Source organism: Arvicola amphibius, chromosome X (genome assembly GCF_903992535.2).
Source record: "Arvicola amphibius chromosome X, mArvAmp1.2, whole genome shotgun sequence".
Classification (NCBI taxonomy): domain Eukaryota; kingdom Metazoa; phylum Chordata; class Mammalia; order Rodentia; family Cricetidae; genus Arvicola; species Arvicola amphibius.
In genome coordinates this window covers 120,332,765-120,349,671 of record NC_052065.1, presented here as the reverse complement: position 1 = coordinate 120,349,671, position 16,907 = coordinate 120,332,765, and the positions used below count along the sequence as shown (strand labels likewise).

Sequence of the window (16,907 nt, the reverse complement as noted above, 5' to 3'; positions counted from 1 at the left end):
CCATCCATGAAGCCTATGTTAACAGAAAGGTTCTCTTGGGGATTGAGTCTTGATGGTGAGTCTCTTTCAAGCCATAGTGTGGACACGAGAATTAACTTTCTTGAATCACAAGCAAGCAAGTCAAGATGTTCCTGTTCGTGGCAGACAGTACACTGGTGCCGCAGAGGCCCGCATAAATCACACAGTTCCAGCCCCACCGCCACCTAGCCCTCACCTTGCACGGGGTGCCTGTTTGTTGCTGGCTGACTTTCCTGACCACCCCCCCACCCCGACCCACTTTCAGTTCCACTCATCATTCTGGCAGCTTGCTGTTTCTGTCTGTTTTACTTTAGAGAGCAGCTAGTGTTCCTAAATGATGCTGTGCCATGTGTTAGTAGAGAGGGTGGAGGATGGAACGAGCTCCACTTGTCTACCACGCACATTCAAGCTGATAGCCTGGCCCGAAATAATTTCCCATTAATCAACGATGGAAAAGAATACCCCATTTCCTCTTTTTTAAAAAAAGCACTGCTTCTGTTTGAAAAGACAAATACAAGTGGCCAATAGATATATGACCACATAGTGTCCTAATGTGTATTGAAAGGAACCTAAAAAGGATTCTTATAATAAGCCATTTTAATGTATCAAACTGAAATAGTTATAAGCCTAATGGATGTCTGATAGACAATGGGTCAAGTTCTCTGTCCACAGAGACTAGGAGACAGGATTTAATTTTGGCCATGAGTGGTAAGGAGAGAAAAGTTTTAGGAAAGTAATGGGCTCAACTGAATATATTGGTCTTGGAGAGAGAGAACTGTACCCAGCTTGAGGCAATGGAAGACTGTAGCTTTTTTGCTTGTTTGTTTGTTTGTTTGAGACAGGGTTTCTCTGTAGCTTTGGAGCCTGTCCTGGAACTCACTCTGTAGACCAGGCTGGCCTCGAACTCACAGACATCTGTCTGCCTCTGCCTCCCGAGTGCTGGGATTAAAGGTGTGCACCACCACTGCCTGGCAGACTGTAGCATTCTTAAATGCTGTTGTAACCCAGAATGTGACCCTTTTCTCAAAAAAGCCTCTCACCCCTGGCTGAGCTGAGGAAAGTAACTTGGTACCACAATGCTGGAGCTAAACAAAAGTCCCACCTATACCTACCTTTTCATCTACATCTAAAAGCATGTATTTAGAAACTGATCACAAATATGCCACATATTTATCCTCCATGACAGTTGTCATTTCATTGCCTATAAAACTGTATAACAACAAACAAAAAATGATACCCCCCCCCCAAAAAAACTTCTAGAAAACAGAAAAACCGTGAACAGAAACAAAGGGCATGAGAAAACACGGAGAAATGCAAAATACCTTCCTACAAGAGGCTAAGGCAGCTTTGAATACAGAAAAAAAATCAACTATATGGAATGATAAGCAAGAAGTGGGAGGAACGAAGAACGGATTTGCCACAGCTCAGTTTCACACTCTACTCCCCTGCGCCCCCACATTCACCCAAGACTCCGCAGCCTTTGTGGGAGGTGCAGCAGGGGATCAGTGACAGGATCCTTTGTTTGCTCTTTGCTCTTCTCACTTTCTTCATACATTTTGCTCTGTTTATCCTAGAACTGCCTGACTACTGCCAACTTGCTTTCTCCTGACTCAGTCACTAAGATTAGAACTTTCCAGAGGTGATACAGAGAGAAGGTGACCCATCTCTGCATGGCCCTAGCTGCTCCCCGTAGGGAGCTCGGTTTGGAGCAGGCCAGCTCCCCAAAGTTCAAGCTTTCTTATCCGAGTCCTGGACCCCACACAGAATGGACCTTTTTACCTTTGCTCTTCCACCATTTTCCAGCCTGCCTTTCTCTTCCTACACAGGGGCAGGGATGCAGAAAATGGGCTTCTCCTTCCAGGTCTATTATAGACTCCACCTCTTTTTTGGACAGAGGATAAGGGTGTGGGATTATGCTGAGATTCAGAATGCAAAGCACAGTGCAATCACCCGGCAAAATCTCTTTGGAGGTCAGTTCTCATCACTTGATTCCTTTTCCTCCCAGTAACTAGGCCGCTCCACGACCTGTTGACAAATGTCACACAGCTTTTCCACCACTGAATGCCCACAAGCACGAGAAGGTCCCTGAAGAAACCAATGCATGCTGTGTGGTGCGCTGTGCTGTACCTCTGTACCAGGCATCTGGCAGAATTAAGATGGAAAGCCTAGCTCGGCGTTTGCTGGGCACCACCTATCACAATTACGGGCCAAGCCTGCCTGCCTCCTCTGGTTGGCTGGACCAGGAGATTCGAGAGTGCATGCTAATGAGGTGAGCAGGATGGAGAGGGTAGGCTCAGCGGCTCTGATCTATGCTTGGCAGATGCCACAGGGACTCACTTCCACCGCTGCTAGGAGTGCTGTCCTTATTCTGGTTCCCTAACACCTGGGGAGCACTTGAAGACGTGCAATGAGTGTAACTTGAGCCCCTAAACTCCGGCTGTACTCCTTGGCTGAAGCTGACTTCTTTAGTGTATGGTGGTTGCTCCACCCACACGCTCCAGGTTCTTCCTTCCCAGGCTTCTGGCCTCTTCTGGAGGGACACCAGCCTTGATTGAGCTCACCATCCACTTTTCTAGATTCCTCCTTTCCCAGCCCTCTCGTTGAGCCTCACTCCCTCTTCCTATCGTCCATCTTCTTCAACTTCTTTTGGAGACAGGGACATGTTTCAAGACATGGTTTTCCTGTGTAGCCCTGGAACTCACTCTGTAGCTCAGGGTGGCCACAAACTCAGAGATCCCCTTGCCTCTACCTCCCAAGCGCACCATCACCACCCAGCTTCCCCAATTTCTTTCTTTCTTTTTTTTTTTTTGGTTTTTCGAGACAGGGTTTCCCTGTAGTTTCTAGAGCCTGTCCTGGATCTAGCTCTTGTAGACCAGGCTGGCCTCGAACTCAGAGATCTACCTGCCTCTGCCTCCCGAGTGCTGGGATTAAAGGCGTGCGCCACCACCGCCCGGCCTTCCCCAATTTTTTAATGTCATCTGTAGATTTTTGTTTTCCTTTTCCGAGGCAGGGTTTCTCTGTAGCCTTGGCTGTCCTGGAACTCCCTCTGTAAACCAGGCTGGCCTCAAACTCAGTCTCCCAAGTGCTGGGATTAAAAGCGCGCGCCACCACTGGGCGGCTTGTCTGTCAACCACCTTCTCACCTCAATCCTATCAGTTCCTGATTTCTTTGGAGGAGCCCAGGGGAGTGTTAATCTGAGTGGACAGACTTTGGCTCCTAAGGCCAGGAGAAAGCAGGCATTCAGCACCATTCCCTTATGGGTGATTTATCTTCTCAGAAATTCTGACCTGCACCAAGTGACCTCCAAGATCACAGCTACACTTCCCTTTACCCTTGAAGTTCAACTTCAGTTAAGCATTTCTGACACCAGTCTCTAGAAGCAAAGAAAAGACCTATGCTTCTTGACCAACTGGAACGTTCTGGGCCTGGCTCGACTGTTGCCCACTGGGGGGGAGGAGAAGAGGGTGGTGGTCCTGTCAAGGGTGGTCTAGGAGGAGGCTCTGAAGCTGCAGTTTCCCTGTTCAGGCTCTGGATGGCCCCTTGGGCTTGGAGCGTGCTGTCCCACACCCCACCCACTTACCCACCCTAGGTACGGTATGGCACCCGAGAAAAACAGGAGGCATCCAGGCAGTATTTGGTGTACTGAACTTGAAGATTTTCTTTTAATTTTGAGAGACAACAACATGTGACAACATCAGAAACGGCATCTCTGACCAGACAGTGCTGGCAGCGCAGAGTTTATCACACATGGAAATATACGGCCATCCGGGTCCAGTCTCTGAGCTGATTGAAGCTCCGCTGCTTGCAGTACAGACAGCAAGGAGATAAAGTGCATCACGACCCCATCACACAGCCAGGGCACCGTGGAGGAAGAAAAGTAGCCAAGAGGCAGGGGAAAACAGAGGCTCACAGACTACTCAGGGCCAGAATGGGATAGGAACACAAAGCAGAGTGCTAGTTCTACCCCCATCTTCTGGCTGACACCACTGGCCCCAGAGTCCAGTCCATTGCCAGTGCCTCTGACCTCACACCATAGCCCATGCCTGCACATGAGCAGGGAGGGGCTTCCTGGAGCAGGAGGTCTAAGAAGGCAGGGCCTCCATCGCATACTCATTTCTCCCAGTAGGTCAAGGCTTACCAGCATGCTGAAGGTTTCTGTATCAGGAATGGAATGCATGGACCTTGAGATACCACTGCCAGAGAAGCTTGGAGGAGTGTAGGAGAAGGAGTAAAAGTATCCCTTGGGACATCCTTGGGCATTTGGAGAGTCTAGCCTAAGAAGGGCCTCCTGGACAGACTGCTCAGTATATCTAGAGGGGAATTTTTTCCCATGTGATCCCCATGGGATGGGGCTACAAGCCCGGGAACAAAGAAACAGGGCCATACCATGAATCTCAACCTGTAGCTCCTCGACCTCCCATGAACCACAATGCCATCATTGTAGTCCACCACCACACAACTGCTCGGGGGCCCTGGTCAAGCACCAGAGAGGTGGGGAGGGCAAATTTCAGGAAGTTCTTGAACCCTCCTTTCTGTTCATGAACTCAACATCTGCCTGTCTTCTAGTCTACTCCAAGGAAAGGCAGATGCCCAGCTTCCCTAACCCACAGCCCCTCTTTCTCCCTAGGTCCCCTGGCAGCTCTCTACTCCCTCCCCACCCCAGCATCCTTCCAGGTCATAAAGAAGACTGCAGAAGGGGTGGGGGAATGCAGGTCCAGGGCAGGCTGAGTTCCCCCTTCTGTGTGTAACAAGGGCAAACCCAGCATGGTACTTGAGCCCCATTGTGTTCATGAGATGAGGGAATATGTCTGCCTCACAGTGGTGCTAGGAGATATCAGTGCCCGAGGTACACTGGCATCTTTTCTATGGCGGGGCCAGAAGACCTGAGCCACCCACCACTCTCTAGGCCTCTATCAGAAAGGCCCTTCCTCTTCTAGGCAGGTTCTTCACTCAGCTGCTCCCCGGGCTGTTCAGGAAAGAGGCAGGCATCTCTACATAGGGATCCATCTTGAAATGATCAGAGAAGGGAACCATCACCTAGAAGATCAAGGCCTGAAAAAAAAAGAAGACTTTAGAGTTGGCCTCCTGTACACTCTGCTTCTCCACCTATCCCGACAGCAGCTGCTTGCTCCTGGAATCCTTCGCACTTCCCCAGATCCTGTGGCACACAGCTGCCAGGCCACTCATGGCTGGAAGATGGGCTTCTGGGTCTCACGAGTGTCGTCGCAGGTGCTGATGGGCAGACAGGGAGGATGGGAGAAGCAGGCTGTGGGGGAAAGAGACGATTGTAACCAATATTCCTGTTCTTTCCTGTCTGCAGATGCAGAGAGCCTCAGGAATGCCCCAGACTGGGTTAGGGGAGCAAGAGGGAGAGCAGGAGGTGTAGGCAGAGGACAGTCCCCTGCCCCATCCCCAAGAGTGCAGGAGGCAGTCTGGAGAAGGGCTGCGCAGAGCTGCAGAGACTAACCTTGGGCCTGCATGCAAAGAAGGGGACAGACCTGAGGTTTGGTTCAGAAAAGAACTGTCCATTTTATCTGACCACCTAACATAGGGAGACCGATGAACTAATATTTACTCTTCTAGCACCTTCCTGGGGGCTCACTGGCCCAACTTACTCTGTCATTCGGGGTTCAGGGGTCTCAGGAGGCTCCGAGAGAGAGAGAGAGAGAGAGAGAGAGAGAGACAGAGAGAGAGACAGAGAGAGAGACAGAGACAGAGACAGAGACAGAGAGAGGGGAGGTGGGGGGACTTGAGGCCTGGAAGGTGGTTGGGAGGGGCTCCCTGTCTGTGTGTTGATGATGAGCTGACCCTCCAAGATGTCATAGCCACCCAATACCCTATCATGGAACCACCACCAGGGACACGGGAAAGCCTTGCCTACCTTTTCAGTTTCCAAGCTTGGCTACGCAGCAGGTGTGCCATGGCGTATTCCCTATTTCCACAAACGAGTTATACCCACCAGCCCCCATTCCAACCTGTCCGTGCCTACCTTTCTGCACAGGGCCTGGTAAATCCTGCGGTAGCACCCCCTCTTTCGGGTTTTCCCTCTTTCTGGCCAATCGGAGGCAACAGGTTTGCCAGACTCTGGTGATTCTCTGGATGCCGCGGGAAATGACTCGGCTGCGAAGGTTTTTTGCAGTATGGGATGCAGAACCGTGGGCCCTCCTCGGAGGCCTAAAATGGAGGGTCCCAAGCAGTCCCGTCTGCGCCCCCCGCCGCGGTCTCTGGGCACTGAGCTGCCCCACGGTCCTTCAAGCGGCCGCCTGGAGGGGATGGCGGGGGTGGCGCGGGTGGCGCAGATGGTGTAGATGGCGCTCTCCACCCGGGGACCGCCGTTGTGGCCGGCGATGGCTCACTCGATCCGCACCTGCAGGCGGACGTTGAGCATCACCGAGGCCACCATATAGAAGTAGGGGAAGTTTACGCGCAGCCGCCAGGCCAGGTCGAAGAAGGTGAGCAGCGTGCGCGTGAGCCCCTTGCAGAAGGCGCTGTAGGAGCCGCGCGTCGCCGCCCAACGCGACAATCGCATTGCCAGGCCGGATAGGGCTGCAGCCGCAGCTGCAGCCGACAGGGCCCTCGTCACCGCCATCGGCCTGGCTCACCCGCTCACCCGCTGCAGAGCCAGCTCACTGCGCCACGCCGCGCTGCACCGCGACAGACCGCCCAAAGCTGTCTGCAGCCCCGCCCTCGGGCTCCGGGTCCTTGCTGCCTCCAGTGCTCCACCCACCACCCCGCAGCCTCAGTGGCTCTTGCCTTCTTGCTGGACCGGAGGCTGCTCAGCTCCGCCCCCTCGCCGTAGGCTCTGGGCAGAAGTCCTTCCCCTAGTTCAGCAGGTATCTTTGTCTCATCCTGAGTCCTGCTGCTGCAGAGGTCGGGCCGGGCTAGCTTGGCCTTACTGCCTCAGTCCCACAGATGGGAACTCTCTCTCCACTAAGTCTCATATCGACCAAGTGCCTGCCCCACCTGTTCAGCTTGTTATTCCTAGAGTGCCCAAATACTGAACGGCGTGAATGGTGCTCTGCTAGGACTAGCTTTTGGGAAATACTCTAGAATGGAGGGGGTTAAGGACTAGCTAGCTCTCGTGGACCACTTTTGCTAATTCTATAGGAAAGTATATCCAGTAGTTCTCTCCTATGCATGCTAACACCCCTCTTCCACCGTCTCCTCGGGAACCAGATCCAAGGACTCAATGCACCTTTCATTATTTGCATAATGCCCTTAACTGCCCCACGCAGTACCCTCAGATCAATGGTGCATGCATTTTGTTCCATTTCTGTTGTGTTTGCTGGCTGCCTTTTCATGTTAACATCTAATCTTTAGATCAACAGGTTAAACCAAATCCAACCCAAAGCCAGATTGTCTCTGGCGATGTGGGCAGCGTTCAGTCACCTATGCAAGGGTGAGAGGAAAACAGCCAAGATTCCGCATTGCAGAGTGTTGCTCAGTTACTGTGTTCAGTGGGTTAGGTGCCCGAAGGGCATTTTCGTCTTAGGATATTTTCAACTTAAAATTGATTTATCCAGGTGTAACTTCAGAGTAAATCAAAGATCATCTTATTTATATAATTTATATAATTTGGAGGGAGTAGTGATCCCTCCAAATTCGATTTTTATTTGACAGCACATCTTTAGTTATTCTAGGGGCTGTGCATATCTACATAATTTTAGAAGTAAATAGTAAGTACAAAAGGCATTGCTTGAAAGTGTATTAAATAGACCAGTTTTGGGGGAGAACTGACACTATTTTTATGTAGATTGTTTCATGTCAAAGAACAGAGTCTGTCTTTGTTTATCAAGATGTTTTTATTTCTTTTATTGAAATTTGTATGGTTTGGCATTGAGATCCTTTTTACATTTGTTATAGCTACTTGAAAATACTCATTTTCTGGGGGCTGGAGAGATGGCTCAGAGGTTAAGAGCACTGACTGCTCTTCCAGAGGTCCTGAGTTCAATTCCCAGCAACCACATGGTGGCTCACAGCCATCTATGAGATCTGGTGTCCTCTTCTGGCATGCAAGCGTACATGGAAGGAATGTTGTATACATAATAAATCTTAAAAAATGTACTCATTTTCTTTGAAAGCACTATAAATGATTTGGGACTTTTAATCTCAGTTTCCATATGCCTGTTCATTATTAGTATATAGAAATGTATCTTTGTATGTATATGTGTATGCATGCATTCCTGTGTGGATTCACATGTATGTGTAGGTGTGCATGCATTCTTGTGTGTGGAGGCGAGAAGACATCCCATGGAGCATATTTACTTCAGTTTTGGGACTGTCTCTTCATGGCTAAGAGCCCTCCCAGTAGACCAGAAGGGTCAGCAAGCTCCAGGGATCTGCCTGTCACTGCCTTCCCAAGATCTGGGATTTAAAACTTGTGTCACTTCCAGGTATGACTGTACAAGTCTTTGATCCTAAGCATTCAGGCGGCAGAGGCAGGCAGACCTTTGTAAGTTTGAGGTCAGCCTGGTCTACATAACAAGTCCTCAGCCAGTCAGGACTACATGGTGAGGCTGTGGACTAAAAAGCCCAACAAACAAACCAAAAACAAGCAAACAACCATCTCTGCCCCCTGTGCCTCCAAGCCTGGCTTGGGGAGGGAGTGGGCGTGGCTTGTCTCTTAAAGAGACAGAACAGATCATTACACTGGGGATGTCAACTTTGTGTTTTACATTTGGAGCCATCCTCCTACCCTTGAAGCACACATTTCTGTGCATTCATCTTGTGTCCAGTGAAGAAGACAAACTTTTCATTTGTTTCTAGGGATCTTTTTGTCAATACTGTGAAACTTGGTTAACTAGAGTATCTTATTATGTGCAAACAGTTCTCTGTCTTTTCGTCTTTCTAGCTGCTCCTTGTCTCATTGCAGTGGAGAGAATTCACAGTGCCAGGTTGAATGTAAGAGTTCGCTACCCTAATGGCTGTGCATGGGCAAATGCGTTTTCTAAATCACTGGTTTTGAGTATCTTTGGAAACTAAGATTACAATGCTGGGTGTGGTGGCGCACACCTTTAATCCCCTGACTGGGAGGCCAAGGCAGGCAGATCTCTGTGAGTTCAAGGCCAGTCTGGTGTACAAAGATTGTTCCAGGACAGCCAGGGCTATTACACAGAGAAACCCTGTCTCAAAAGATGAAAAGTACTATTATAACTTTCATATATCTAACTTTTTGATTCAGTCTCAATCTGTAGCCATACTTGCCTGGAACTCACTATGTAACCTAGGCTGGTCTTACTTTTGTGTTATTATTTTGATTGTATTTATAATGAACAAATACCAAACACGTTAAAAATGTGTGTATGTACATGCATGCTTGCAAGGGCATTCACCTGTACGTGTGTGTGTGTGTGTGTGTGCGCGCGCGCGCGTGCGTGCATGCTCGCATAGCTGCATATGTTTGTCCGTGCAGAAGCAAAAAGTTGTCTCTCTATCTCAGCACTAGAATCATTTATGGGTGTTTGCTAGGTATGGCATGTTACACAGTCTTGGGATCTTAACTCTGGCAGGTGGATGGATCTCTGTGAGTTCAAGGTGTGGTGGCACATACCTTTAATCCCAATCCTTGGGAGGCAGAGGCAGGTGATCTCTGTGAGTTCAAGGTGTGGTAGAACACATCTTTAATCCCAACAGGTGGAGGCAGAGAGGCAGTCGGATCTCTGAGTTCAAGGACAATCTGTTCTACAGAGTGAGTGCCAGGACAGCCAGATACACAGAGAAACCTGGTCTCAAAAACCAAAAATTAAAAAAAAAGAAAAAATAGAGTTTAAAATAAAGCCACATAAAGATGGAAAATATACAGAATCTGGATATTATATGTTATTGTGTTACAGCTGCTAAATGACATTTGATTATAAATGTTGCTGAATTAATCCAACATATGTATTTTGAAAATGCCTTGACTTTAAAATATAAGTCAAAATATATGTTACTTTGGAGAAGAGGTTTTGCTTTTCTTTATAAAGGAAATGAGAGGCTCTGGATTCATTCTGGGTTAAGAAAAATCAGGTTTGATCAAGAAAGAACCCCTGAGAAATCCAGATGGCCCAGATGTCTGAGTTCTACATCTAGAACAGATTCAGGACTGCTGGTTGAAATGATCAAGCCTCACAGGATACTCCAGTAAGGTCTTATTCATAATTCTGAACTTCCTTTAGGTCCCTATAAGGTTATCAGTGCCACCAGTCAGCAGGAAGTAGAAAAACTATGCCCACATTCCCAAAAAATGGACTATGGATATTTTTCTTTGTGTAGAGTATTGGTTACAAGTTGTTATGGATAATGGTCAGGAAGAAAGCTAAACAAGGAAGATTTGATTCAGAATTCTTGTTTTGAAAAAAAAGTTTGTGGGGGAATGCTGTGGGACAATGGTTTAATAGCTTTTAAAAGCTTAATAAAATGCTAATTGGCCAGTAGCCAGGCAGGAAGTATAGGCAGGGTGATGAGAACAAGAGAATTCTGGGAAGAGGAAAGAGTCAGTCTGCAGTTGTCATCCAGAGACAGAGGAAGCAAGATGAGAATGCCTCACTGATGAAAGGTACCAAGCCACATGGCTAACACAGACAAAAATATGTTATAAGAGTTAATAAGAGAAGCTTGAGTTATTAGGCCAACCAGTTTATAATTAATGTAGACCTCTGTGCGTTGGACTGAATGGCTTTGGGACCGGATGGGATGGAAAACCTTTATCAACAAACTCCATTTTCATTATTGATGTCTTAATGATTGTACACCAAGTGCTCCTAACTTCTAAGCAAGCTCAACTGCTTTCATTCATTACAGCCCCAGATTTCTTGGTCTACAACATTAGACTGGGATACTGGTGCCTAGGCATGAAAATATAACACACCAGAAGAATACATGAATTTGTATCATGGTTATAGATAAAAAACTTCAAACAAGCCATAATTTTTAGAGGAGGTAAGTAGAAAAAGTAGGCATGGTATTGCATGCTTACTATCCTGGAACTTGGGGAGCTGAGGCAGGATGAAGCCCAGCATGGCCTACACAGTGAGTTCAAGTCCAGCCTGGAGCACATAGCAAGAACTTGCCTAAATATCTGAGGTTTAGATTGATAATAAAGATAGTTATTACATTTTTCAAGGCTAGTTTCTTTTGAGCATTAGAAATTAAGTCTTGGGATATGGTGTTAGTTAACTGAAATATAAATGTTTTAGGTATATCGCTCTTCCTGCTAGATTGGCACATTTATTATAAAACTTCCTTCCTATAATCCTATAGTTTTTTATGGGTGACTGCAAAGTTTGGTCTAATATAACCCTCCTTATAAATGGGGTCTTCCAGGGAGCCTCTGAACAGATCAGATAATTATCTGAGATACTTAAACTTCCTCCTCCATTTGACAATTCTGGTGACAGCCAGGCTAATGTTTTCACTTTGAATGTGGGCTTAGAATATTTGCTTTCTCAAATTCTTCCTTTCATTTCCTGACAAACATAAGCATTTGAGTTATTTTTATGACCATAAAATGCTGATTGAAATGATTTGCCAGTAGTTTTACTGATATTTTGGAGGTGAGAATTATTTGTGGCTTCTACTATGCCATTTTTAGCTCTGCAGGCTTTGATGAAAGAATGCACAGTTAAAATAATACTGTAGCAATTTTAGACATCAATCTCTCCTGGACTTACTGTCCTTGTTGCTTAATTGTTTATTGAGTAAGTGGCTAAACTATTTTATCAATGTTGTTTCCCCTGTAACATGGAGAATTTTGACCAGCAAGGAGAAATACTTTATAAAATGTTACAACAATTTAGTAATTATATATAATTATATATATGATAATATATAATTTTTAAATTATATATATAATATATGATACTGAAAAGTAACAATATACAGACCACAAAGATATATATACACACACACATATATACACATATATATAAATGATGTGCATGTCCTTCTGTATGTTGTGAATATGTTTTATTACCATTGGTTAATAAAGAAGCTGATTTGGCCAATAGCCAGGCAGAATAGAGCCACGCAGGAAATCCAAGCAACATTAAAGGGAAAAAGAAGAAGGAGTTTGGGAGACACCAGCAGCAGCTGGAAAAACAAGATGTGACATAATAAACCAAGAGCCTCGTGGTAAAATATAGACTATTAGAAATGGGTTTTTAAGTTTTAAGAACTAGTTAATAATAAGCCTGAGGTAATAGGCCTAATTATTTATTATTAATAATAAGTCTCAGAGTGGATATTCGGGAACTGGCAGGCAGGAAAGAAACCTCTAGCTACACACACACATACACACACACACACACACATATACACATACATATATGTGTATATATGTATATATATATATATGTATGCACGTGACAACAATGAAAAAAGAGTCCATGAATTTGAAAGAGAGAAAGGAGGAGTTAAGTGGGGAGGAAAGGCAAAGAAGAAATATAATTATATTATCTCAAAAATAAAAGAAAAACTAAAAAAAATAAAACATATTGTTCCTGACATTAATATAACAATTTCAGCTTTCTTTGGGGGTACTGTTTTGCACATTTTAATGTATTTCTTATTTTATTTTTCAATTGCATATGATAATTATGTATTTAAGGGATATATGTGATAGTTCAGTCTTTTTCCACACTTTTTAAAGTTAGTTTTCTGAGAATTTCATACGTGATTATTCACTACTGTACTTACGTTATGTTCATTCCTTTTTCTCCCACAATTCCCTCTCAAGTTCTTCTTCTGCAGTTAATATTGTTATGTGTGTATTTAAAATGTATTGTTTTCCACACTGTAGTGATATTTCATTTGTATTTTAATAAATAAAGTTTGCCTGAAGATCAGAAGGCAAAACAGCTACACTGGTTAGCCATACAGACCAGGCAGTGGCTGCACACACCTTTAATCCCAGCAGCCACACTAGTTAGCCATAGAGGCTGAGCGGTGGTGGTACATGCCTTTAATCCCAGCACTAGAGAGGACTATAAGGCCGGATGAGACAGGAACTCACTCTCTTTTAGTCTGAAGATTTCATCAAAGTAAGAGCTCTCTAGTGGCTCGGCTGCTTTGTTCTTCTGATCTTCAGGTTGAACCCCAATTTCTGTCTCTTGGCTTTTATTATTCATGCTATACCACCCTTTTACTTTCTAAATTATTTTGTATTGAGATCACAGGTGTCTTTCGTTGACATTATTCATTTGGATCATATATTTTTAAACCCATTAGGGGAAGCTAGAGATGGCTCAGTGGTTGTTGTCTGTTCTTCAGAGAATGAAAGTTCAATTCCCAGCACCCACATCCCACAACCCTCTGTAACTCAGTCCTAAGGGATCTAATGCTTTTTTATGGCCTCTGTGGGCACTGCACACATGTGGTGTACAGACATATATGTAGGCAAAACACCTATCCACATAACTTTTTTTAAAAAAATTTATGTACATTGGTGTTTTGCCTGCATGAGGGTGTTGGGTCCCCTGGAACTGGAGTTACAGACAGCTGTGAACTGCAATGTGGGTGCTGGGAATTGAACTGGGGCCCTTTGGACGAACAGCCAGTGCTCTTAATCGCTGAACCATCTCTCCAGCCCTACATATAACATTCTTAAGAAAGAAAAATCCAGTCAGCCAGTGTTTTTATTTTCATTGACAATTTAGCTCATTCAAATTTAATACAACTAGGGTGTGGGAAAAGGCTCAGTGGTTAGCTCTTAAAGAGGACCCAGGTCTGAGTTCTAGTATCCACAGGGTGACTCACAAGTGATCTGGCGCCCTCTTCTGGCCTCCTGGGGCAACAGGCATGCACCTGGTATTGAGACAAAACACCTAAAACAAAATCAATAGAAGTTAATGTGATTACCAATGAGATAGAATGTACAGTTGGGTAGTGGTGGTAGTGAATGCCTTTAAACCCAGCACTCGGGAGGCAGAGGCAGGCGGATCTCTGTGAGTTCGAGGCCAGCCTGGTCTACAAGAGCTAGTTCCAGGACAGGCTCCAAAACAACACAGATAATCCCTGTCTCGAAAACAAAACAAAAGATAGGATGTATAGTGTCCATTTTGATATTTTCTGTATTTTATGTCTTCTGTGTCTTATATCCTCAATACTTTATTGCCTTTTATTTTATTTATTTTTAATATCTATATCTTCCTACTCCCCTTATAAAATGATTTATTTACTTATTATGTACACAGTGTTCTGCCTGCATATCATAAAAGGGCACCAGATCCCATTACAGATGGTTGTGAGCCACCTTGTGGTTGCTGGGAATTGAACTCAGGACCTCTGGAAATCTCTTAAGCTCTGAGCCATCTCTCCAGCCCCCTGCCTTTTATTTTAAACAGGTGCTTTCCTGGCACACGGTTTCACTCTATTTTGTGTGTATGTATTTATGTCTGTGCATGTACATGCGGAGACTACAGAACAAATTTGAATGTCATCCCTCAGGAGATATCTATTTTATTTATTTACGTGGGTGTGTGCGTGTTGTATGCATGTGTATATGGGTGAGTGTGCTTGCCTATATATGTGTATGTAGAGACCACAGATTGACATGGAATATCTTCTTCTATTGCCTTACTTCTAATTATTTTAGAACCAAGGGCTCGCTGTTTCTTGGCTGGGTCGGCTATGGGCTAAGGGCCCTTCTAGGATCCATTTGTCTCCAGCCATCCCCACCCTACCCATCAGTGCCTGGGTTACACATTTGCCAGCACATCCATGAGCTGGCATGAGCGCTGGGGATCTGAACTCGTGTCTTCATGCTTGTACCCACTCAGCCACCTCCTCAGCCCACACTTTGCTTTTGAAACTGGGTCACTCACTTGTAGAAGCTCACTGAATAGGTTAGGTTGGCTTACCAATGAGCCCCAGAGATTGTCCTGTCTTTGCCTTCCCAGTGCTGATATCATTGGCATGTATGCACCCGAGTCAGGCTTTTTACAATGGGTTCTAGGGATTCAGTTTATTGTCTCATGCCTGTGCCGCAAACACTTTACTAAATGAATTATTTTCCTGGTAATGTGGTATTATCGTTTGTTTTTTAATTATTTTTTTTAGATAGAGTCTCACTATGAAGTACACACACACACACACACACCTTCTATTGAGTCTATTTTAGTGTTGCTTGCATGTACATGTGTTTACAGTTGAGCACTTAGGGACTGATCACCTATAAGAGAGCTCGTCCCTGGAGAAACCATTTCTCTCGGCAGCCACTGATCGCCTGCAGCTCTTCATCTAGGGGTGAGACCTCTGAAATTCTGGCCGTCCATGTTGGCATGTCAACTGGTGTTGTCATTATGCAGGTCTTTGTTTAGGCAACCATACTGTTGAGAATGCATGTTGGCTCTGCTTCCCTGTTCTGTCTGGAAGATGTTAGCAGCAGCTGCCCTGGTACTCACTCTCTGGCTCTTAAAACTCTTTCCACCCCCTCTTCAGAGATGTTCCCTGAGCCTTAAGCTTAGCCGTTGCCTTGGAGATGTACTAACCAGGCTTGGGCTCTCCACAATTGTCATTTATTCTCTGTATTTTCACCAGATGTAGGGTTTTTTTTGTTTTGTTTTTATTAAAAAAAACCCTGTAGTTTTAGGTCAGTTTCTCAGTGAGTACCCTGGTGATCACAATTAATGTCTTAATTTAAAACAAATTAGTTTAATGTATATCCTAGCTTCAGAAGTATACTAAAAATTGCATTACTTTATAGCCCCCCCGCACCAGCCTACATGTGTCCTCTTCATAATGGTGATCTTAAAGTAGTAATATTTGTAACTTGGGATCCAAGAGTGTTTAGTGGAAAAGTGGGGAAAACTGTAACGCCTTTCATGGTCTCATCTCCGAACACAGAGTCACATCAGCCACATTCTTTTTGTAGTAATCTCAAATGTGCCCAAATTCAAAAGCAAGGGCCATAAACTGTGCGTGTTGATGGAAACCCAGCTAAGAAATCAAGCGTTGGCGCCTTTGCCAGGGTCATTTGTTTGGTAAACACAGAACTTCTCAGTACTAATCACACTATTATTTTTGTTTGAAAAGTGAAGGAATTGGGATAAGAAGTACAGACTTTCCTTTCTTGTCCCCTGGTGCAGGCATTCTCTCTCTCTCTCTCTCTCTCTCTCTCTCTCTCTCTCTCTCTCTCTCTCTCTCTCTCCCCCTCTCTCTCTGTGTGTGTGTGTGTGTGTAGCACCATGTAAATAGCATCTTAAGATGAGTGACTCCAACTTTGCCAGGATGAGCTGTCTCTGAAGACAGTGCAAGAGTGTCCTTTAACTCCCAATTAAGACAAGGGGACTTGATTTCTTCTACTTTTACAATTGTACAGGGAGGGAATCTTATGGGGAAATAAGTAGCTAAAGAAATATATAGAGTGTGTTTTCTTTTCTTTCTTTTTTTTTTTGATTTTTCAAGACAGAATTTCTCTGTGTAGTCCTGGCTGTCCTGGAACTCAATTGTAGACCAGGCTGGCCTCAAACTCACAAAGGTCCGCCTGTCTCTGCCTCCTTAGTGCTGGGATTAGAGGCATGTGCCACCACCACCCAGCAGAATGTATTTTAAACATAAGGGTAAATAGCTTTCTCCGAGGGCCAACAGGTAGGTTTTGATTATAAAAAAGACCTTCAAATTTTGAGGCAACCTCCAGTAATTCATAATTCATGCATTAGGGCTAAGAGAAGTGCATATGGCTCAGGACTGAGTAGCTGCTTCTCTTTCCAAGGACCCAGGTTCGGCCCCCATCACCCATACAGAAGTTCACAACTGCCTGTAACACCAGTTCCAGGAGATCCACTGCCCTCTCCTGACATCTATGATTTCATCACAAACATGGTATACATATACGCTTAGACACACACATAAAATAAATATTCTTTAAGAGAAATGTATTAAATATAGTTTAAAATATAAAAATCGCAATA

The 16,907-nt window shown here is 45.1% G+C and overlaps 1 protein-coding gene across 1 annotated transcript; it reads right to left on the bottom strand.

Moving 5' to 3' along the window:
* Positions 1 to 6,370: 6,370 nt before the first annotated feature.
* On the bottom strand, positions 6,371 to 6,607 carry LOC119804135 (small integral membrane protein 10-like protein 2A). Its single transcript, XM_038315642.1, has one exon. The coding sequence runs from the start codon at positions 6,605 to 6,607 to the stop codon at positions 6,371 to 6,373; it is 237 nt and encodes a 78-aa protein (XP_038171570.1).
* Positions 6,608 to 16,907: the final 10,300 nt, after the last annotated feature.